Here is an 8,544-nt window from a genome sequence, read left to right as displayed (position 1 = left end):
AACAACTTCCTACAGCCATACTGTCTGTAACTGCACTTCTCTGCACAAGGATTTTCCCCTATTTTTGTACTGAAATAAGACTGGGGCACAGGGAGCTGAGCGCTACAAGGCATGCAGTGTTAATCTTTGCAAAAGATGTACTCAAGGTTCTCATGGGGTCAAGAAACACCCCATGATGCTCAGAGTTTTAAGGAGACAAGATGATCCCTTACATCTGGGGCAAATTGCAGGTTGTGTTGGGGCAGGTTTTATTTGTAATATCCACAAATCCTACTAGTAAAGCTAGTTTTTGTTTTATCTTATCTGTAGATTAGGACAAAATACATCTTCTGTGGGCTGCTAACAACTCTATCCGTACGTGTTATGTAAAGGGTTTCCAACACATAGCACATGCTTTAGCTCAGCAAGGCAGAAGTGCTTGGAGTAGGAGTTGCTGAAAGGAACGCTACGGACTGTCTGTGATCACCTACTCTGACTCTATCTGAAATAACTTAAGGCCTGAAAGCACAAGAAATACATTTTTTCCCTGTCACTGGACATACAACTAGCTACATTTAAATGTCATAAATGCGTTAATAAAATCATGATGAGTTATACCACCTATTAACCAGAGGTTAATTTTGAGCCCCTTTAGAAAATGAAAACTTTGTTCTTATAGAAAGCTTCTAGAGCTGAACAAAGAAATGCAAGCATCCACTTTCAGAATTAAGGCTATAAGGATTAAATTCATGAGCAGTTTGCATTTTCGTTCATCTTTGAAAAGAGATGGGCAAGGAAACCCTGTTACCAGTGTGTCTGCTGCAGGAAACTGGACATGGTAATTGGGGAAGGCCAGTTGCATGCATGGTATTTAATTTATGATGTATTTAATTTAGGGTAAGTGGAAAACGCTTTAATGGTATCTTGAAATTTAACAGCATTCTAGAGGTAGAGAACCCTGCAGTTAAAAGATGCTAATGTTTTTTCAAAAGAAACCACTAAAAGAATGAAAAAGCATAGCTTCATGTTTAAAAGGCACCAAAGAATTTAAGAAAAATCTGAAAGCTTTGTTCAATGAAGTTCAGAACCTTACAGGTTAGCAACAGTTTTTTATGCCCCTCTCCATCATCAAAAGAATTGCTGGTGTGTTGGTTATGTGGAATTCTACTAGTCACTCATAGCTCAGTACAGAAGTACTTGGGTAATGTCAAAAGGGTATTTTTTCTTACCACTAGGAATGACCCTCAAGGTTTCATTCCATCATTGCCCCCTCTCCGAAAGGCTTTCATCGTGAAACTTGTGTTCCATAAAGCTTCTGCAACATTACTCATCCAGAGGGAGTTGTTATAATGTTATATATATTTAACCAACATCTGTCTTAAATTAGGAAAAAAAATCCCTGAAGTTGAAATGAAAATGTAGTGGAGAAGCAGGACTGTCCTCCTGCACTGCAGTCTTGATGCTTGAAATAGAATAACATGCAACTTGTGCATAAGTAACACTGCAGGCTACCACCAGCAACACACAGAACTATCCATAGGAACCATGCAAGGGAAGGAAGGTGGTAAAGATTTTCTTCTATCGAATGTATCTGAACCAGCTACAATTTTAAAGGAGGAAAAAAAAATAATTTTGGTAAAAATCAGAAAGCTTTTGATTCTGTACTATCCTAGATCTTTTATCTTCTGTGCATCAAAAGTGTCTGGAAAACCAATACCAGAAGTCTCTTCCAGAGTACACTAAATAGGAATATTAGCTTATTTTAATGAATATAGCAAAGAAACGGCAACTACTCACAAAATAGTCACCGTGGGATGGTTTGGGTTGGAAGGGACATCAGAGATTATCTAATTCCAACCCCCTGCCATGGGCAGAGACACCTCCCACTAGTCCTTACACATACAGTAACTAGATCAGTGTGTTCTTTCATCAGCTCCTGTTAGCTGCAGCAAAATGTTACCCAATTGCAGCAAGAGTGGAAAAATAACACCAAAAACATCTCTACTTGTGCATGCTGCATGACTGACAGTGCCCTGAAACTGGAAATAACTTGCATAATAATTTTGATTTTTATTTTTTAAATAAACATAGTACTTCCTATTGAGGCCCGCTGCTTAGGCAATCACTTTTCCATGGCTTAGTCATCCAGCATTAAACGAGGTGCCTGCAAGATATGTTTTGACAGGTGCTGCTGAGCTGTTTAGTTGAGGCAGTTTCAAGTCATGTCTACTATTTGCTTTTAGTGGTTCCAGAATGGAATTTTTTCTACTGAAGTACTTAGTATGGCACAACCAGAAATAACTCCTTTGTGCTTATAATACTCAGAGGTGCAAACACAATTAAGTATCCAGAGCACATGAATAACTAACTGGCAAGAACAAAGAGGCCATGTGCCTTCAAACTTGGACGTAGGGGGAGGCTGTGATCTAATGATATAGTCTACCCCTGTTTACATAATATTCCATAGCACATAAGACTTTTTTCACTTGCAGTAATATTTTATTTGCACACACCTTTTCACTGTTGCCTTTCTGGAAAGCTAGCTATATTACTTGAGTTCTTGAATAAGCCCTAAAAACAAAGCCCACCTTAAATTTCCATGAATTAATAAAGCAGAAGGATCTTGAATAGTCTTGAATACAAGGCAACCTTTGGCACAAATATTTCTATTTTTTACAGCGCATACAAATAGAGCAGCCTGCTAAACAGCAGTGGAGAAAAGTCTTGGCCTCAACATCTACAAGAACTGAACCTATTTGATAAGGAATGCTAGTTTCTGATTTCCCAGATTATGCCAAGATTTACTGAGATAGGTTTGAGTGAGAATCTTTCCCAAAATCACAGTAAGTGTGTACGAGTAGGAGGAAAAAACATGCCTTTTGCAATCAACAGGGCTAAAATATGGCAGTTAAGATACTGAGAGGCTCTGCACTGATGAGGATGATGTACTGCCAGATACAGTGGTGTGGTCTCTGTGCGTGCAAGAAGAGTTATGTATTCATACAAGAAGAGTATGTCTTTACATCATGAAGTTAAATTTCAAAGAGCACGTACAGTTTCTTGAAGCATTTGAATTACCACCACCCCCCTGTAAAGAAGTAGAAACAAGTAAGCTGCCAATAAGTCACATTAATTGAAGAGTCAAAAGGTGTCAGTTCAGGGAAACTGATGTAGAAGTAAGCAAGGTGTTAATAGCTAAATTTCTCCAATGTTAAAAGAAGTTAAGCCATTTAGATTAAAGTAGACAATTAACACTGCATTGCCTTAATGGTTTTAGATTATCTTAAATACTGCCTGCATTAAGTTCTGTTCTGTTGACAATACTGTAAATAGAATTGATCCTGTCTTAAGGCAGTGCGATGGATTATGTTGTTTCAGTCCCAGCCACAACCATTTTCTAATATGTTGCTGTTTACATATCCATAACTACAGACAAGAAAACTTTCAGTAAGATTTATTAATTTACAGGCTGAAATTAAAAATTTGAGAAAACTCAGTACAAAGGCTAGTTTCCAGAAGCAGCTCTTCTCTTAAGCTTTCTAATGCGTTTAGTTAACTGTCACAACTGCCACCCCAATCAAATAGCCCCACGCAGACCTATGTTTTGGGAGAAAAACAGGAAGAAAATTAAGATTATAGATAAAACTCCTGCCAAAACAGAACCACCTCCAATTTAATTGCCATTTCTCAAACTGCACGAGAGGAAATGAATACTCAACTATTTTGGGGGCTTAAATATTAAGTTCTGTGTTATGCTGTATAGAACAGAAGAGTGACTTTGCAAGGATGCAGAGTAAAGAAGCTGTTGATGAGGACAATTGATAAGACTTTCAGAATTTCAGGATTTCCTAGCTTTAACCTATGATGAGATTGCATACATTCTTCTGTTATTCCTCTCCAATATACTTTTAAAAGAAGTTTTTAAAATGAAGTTTTGACCACAGTTGCCTACTAGAACAGAATTCCAAAGCCAGCCATGTTAGTGAAACTAGCATTTATACTTAAAAGCAGGAAGCAGTAATTGTTAGCACTACATTTCTGATGAGAACATAGCCTTGCTTAGTGATTCAGTAAATAAATTTAATCCTAGTTCTTCAAAAAAGAAAACTAGAATAGCAAACCACATGGACGTAGAACATAGAACATCAAAAAAGAAAACTAGAATAGCAAACCACATGGACGTAGAACATAGAACATCAGACATAGGGTTCCAAAAGCAAGATTACTGGTCTAATAGTAAATGCATTCATGATCTTTGTGTTCTACTGCTCCCAGTTATCCCCATCAGTTAAAAAAAAAAAAAAAAAAAAAAAATCAAGACCACCATGCGAAGGACATAGTTATCTGTGGTTAAAAACTCTAAAAAGAAGCTAAACTACTCCAGGTATCTGGACCCTCAAACACCTACTCCACAACCAGTTGTCCAAGTTCCACACCATGGATTAAAAAAAAATTAAAAAAAAAAAAAAGGGGGGGAACCTCACAGCTGCCACTGACTAGAATTTCTGTGGCACGTTTACAGTGAGTTGTGTCCTCAGATGTTGCTAACTCTGTAGTCAACAACATCCCTGCACTGTTTTTCATACAAGTACAGATCTGTTCTAAGTACTTCCCTAGAGATAGGTCTTAACTAGCAACATTGTTGGATCCCTCTCTGATAGTCAAGGGAGACCACCAGTTTTTGAGAAAACACTCCAGAAGTTGAGGGAATTAATATTTCAAACTAGGCAGCACAAAGAAACAGTTGCGAATATAGCTTTTGCAAGGTAAAGAATGAAGGAAAAAAAATAATTCAAACTAAAATATTGAAAAGTATAGTAGGACCCCATCTGAATCTAAGAGTTTAATATAGGAGGTGAAGAGGAGAAACATTATGGGAAATTATATCATTGCCCATAATAATTTATATAATTATGGCTCAGTTCTTGCATAAATGTTGATGTAATAGAAGATGATGTAATAGAAGAGAAACCAAGTTCAAGATAAGAATGTACACTGAGAAATGCTAGATAACATTTAATACTCCTTCTCTGAAGGTAAGGGGACATAAATTAACCATTAGTGAAAAAAATCCTTCCTGCAGCCAATATGATCTTCCTCAATGAAAAGGGATCAGTGTATTCCCCAAATAAACTCAGTACATCAGCCAACCCAGAGATATCCAGTAACTCCCAATCCCAGTTTTGTATTACCAGAGGCCCTTCGTGGTGCAACGATTAGTTTGCTTTAGATGTTTGAGAAATCCATTCCCCTATGTTGTTTAATTAATCACTAGAAGGGGGAAAGATATATTGTAAATTTCAGTATGAGCTTAAAGACTCAAAGTAATTTTTCCTTTACCCCAAGATATTTCTTTGGGCTATCAACTTAAATTTACTACATAAATCTTTAGGAACGCATTACCACACAACATTTTCCATTCAGTAGTTTTGCTGTAGGCTTTTGTTCAACTCACAAAATACACTGGGGAGTGTAAAAAATATTTATTCAACCTAATTCAACATAACTATAATTTGCAATACCAAAAACAAGATTTACAACATAGTAACCAAAGTAATGACCATCTGCTACTCAGTTTAAATCATTTTATAATCCATACAGTATTTTTTGTATTTTTTTTTTTTTTTTTTTTACAATAGTTTCAATTTTCGGCAAAGACAATGACCTTTCCCATAGAACAAGTTTCAAGACCGCTAATTTGCATCATTCAATTCTTCAAGAAACTTTAAAAAACAGTAATAAATTGTCTGGAAATATATACAGTGAAGACCACTGAAAAGCTGTTTTCTCGAAATGAGGAATTCTGTAACAAATATGTATTACATTGTTTCAAGACTATCTTACAGAAAGCAGCAACTTGCAGAGGTTGTTGCTCTATTTAAAGTTTATATAAAAGTGAGCCCACTAAGACAAATATAATCAGCAGCCTTACAAGATGATAGTAATTCTTCAGTTACAGCAAGAACCTTGAAGTATTTGATATGGATTGAATATATAATTTTCAATACCTGTAGTTTTTTTCAATACTAGGTGGCCATTATATACATTTCTATACAGTTCTAAAATATTACATCTCAGTATTTAAGACAAATCATACTATAGAAAAGGTACCATATTTTGAATTTCTTTAAGATACATTATTGCAATCAAATATGAAGTTCACTCTGCATTTACTTTGTTTCTGGTGAAAAGAAATATTTACTTATGAATACTTCCACTAAGTTTTTTTTTTTAATTGTTTTCATTTTATTTTTTTTAAACCTGCCTCCATGCATTTGATGTACTATTATGAACAAGAAAGTAAACTGCAAAAAAACAAGTTGTTGTAGAGAAAACTCCAGGTACTAAACCTAGGTTAGGTTTGAGATGAATATTAAATGGCCATACTATGTTTGTCAAAATTTAACTTCACAAAACAGTTAATTTCTGTTGAAGTTTATAAATACATCAAATAACTGAAGTGCTAATGTCTCCCTCAGCAGGCTACTTCAAACATACTGTAACAGTAGAGCTTACTGTATAAATAAATTAACTTAGATTATTACACACTTAAGATTTATCTTTTGTTCTCTACAGAATGGGTTCAAGTTGTCTTAAACTGTCTAACCTGCTGGTACGTAGTATACTCAAGTTAGGGACCCAAAGTGTAGTGTCACCCTCCACCAGCCTGTGTTCCTGACTATCCTTCCACTACAGCTGGCTTGGGCAGAGAAGAATCTAATCCATATACAGGAGCTGATGTGTGCACCCAGAACTGGAAGTTTAAACTGACAGCTTCCTTCTAAACATGGCTTTAGTGTTCAATGTTTCCTCACATTTCTGCAATTCTTTTCACTTGTACAGATGCTTACATAATCAAAAGGAACATGAGAACTAAACAATTGCTCTAATACTTAACTAGAAAATAAGCAGCTGAAATTCACTTCCCATGTGATTATTTTACTGTGAAGGGGGAAACAAACAAAAGCTATCCAATACCAGTTACAGAACAGTAAAAAAAAGGCCATGAGAAAGTGACACTAGGCACTGCAGAAGATACAACAGGACAGTAAAAATGATCAGCAATGAGTCACCTGGAAACCATGCTAATTTTGACAACTAGTACTTAGGTGACTGAAGCTGACATAAGTCTTGCAGTTACCTGTCTTCTGCTGTCTCTGGCCAGCCATTTGAGTATTGCGCACTCCTTGTTTCACACCAACAAAAAAAAAAATCTTTATTGACCAATGTCCCACAATTACTTCTCCTTAGTAGTGACTCACATTTCTTTTTCTAAACAAAAAAGTCCCTTCATTGTGTGAAGTGCTGAAATGGATAATAGCCTGGGTGGGAAAACAGTAGAAAAGGCATCTGGATGAGGCCTACATTAACTACACAATTTAAAGTGTTTTTATTCTGTAGTCAATACTATTTTTCCCCCCCTATTCAGCATATTGGCTGTTTCAGAACCTGTTTCAGAATCCTGTTGCCCATAAGAAATACCCAAAAATAATGAAAGCAAGTCACATTCTTAGGTTCAGTGGTTTCTGAAAAGATTTATCCTGCCATATGACAGTGCTTTATTATACTTAAAGAAAAAAAATAGGAGCAGCAACTTATCACAATTCTCCACTACTGTGCAATAATGATGGAACCAATACAACATGGAAACTTGTTAGGTGAGACTGTACGACATCAGAAGATCACAGCTTTATGCACCTTCTTGCTCAGGATAATTTAAGATTTTGCGGTGAGCTTGGCGCAAATACTGTTGCTGTTTGAAGTAAACCTTAAAAGCTCCTTTTATAGCAACAAAAGCAATTCCACCCTGAAATAAAAAGAGATACTGAATGTTGTAGGTTTTCAAAATCATATCGTTGCAATGCTCTTTGCAAAAAAATTCTTGTTAAAGAAAGCTTATTTTCCAACCAAATAGCATTTTCTTTTGAAGTTCAGCTAATTAGAACAATTTCAAATGATTACAACAGACAAAGTTTTCAGTCACAATGCAGTACTGCAGAGGTTCAGGTTATATATAAGGGATTACAAACCAGACCTATAGATCCTTTTGAAAGCTCTTATTTCTTAGAGTTTGACAAGTATTCTAGAAGTCAAAATCTATCCTATTTAAAGAACAAAGTAAAACAGATAGACATCTGCTTTCCTCCCTTCTCTGAATATATTATAGATGGCACAAAGAACAATACCTTTCCATAATCAAGGCTGTGAAAGACATCACTTGCCAAAGGCAAGCATGGAGTGAAGTAAACTTTTTTTTTGCAAATCAGATTTATTTATTTTAAGTTTTAACCTATGTTCATCTCAATTCTTTAAAGTGAGAAGAGACATTAAGAAGCCTTTAGTCTGCATGACTGGTTGTAGTATTACTGTGTCTAACGTATGGCAGATGGGTTAGAGCTGGGAAGACACGTTAGAATTGGGGAAAAAAAAGGGGACTGAAGTGATAGTCAAATCAACCAGTGATACCACTTTATTAAACTGCATCTGCTTCCTCTGAAAAGGAGGCAAACCAGAGAGGTTATTCACAAAGAAAGATCTGTCCTCTCCTTTTCTTTCTACCTCCAT

General features: G+C 35.9%; 1 protein-coding gene across 1 annotated transcript in view; it reads right to left on the bottom strand.

Moving 5' to 3' along the window:
* Positions 1 to 5,447: 5,447 nt before the first annotated feature.
* Positions 5,448 to 8,544, bottom strand: part of MARCHF5 (membrane associated ring-CH-type finger 5) — a 29,106-nt gene continuing 26,009 nt past the window's right edge. Inside the window, exon 6 of the mRNA XM_082765165.1 lies at positions 5,448 to 7,786. Within this exon, the coding sequence (XP_082621291.1) occupies positions 7,670 to 7,786 (117 nt within the window). The 3' untranslated portion in view covers positions 5,448 to 7,669. The remainder of the gene's footprint in view (positions 7,787 to 8,544) is intronic.

The sequence above is a fragment of the Aythya marila genome (genome assembly GCF_965140915.1).
Source record: "Aythya marila genome assembly, chromosome: 7".
NCBI classification, from domain to species: domain Eukaryota; kingdom Metazoa; phylum Chordata; class Aves; order Anseriformes; family Anatidae; genus Aythya; species Aythya marila.
This window is presented reverse-complemented; position numbering and strand designations above follow the sequence as displayed.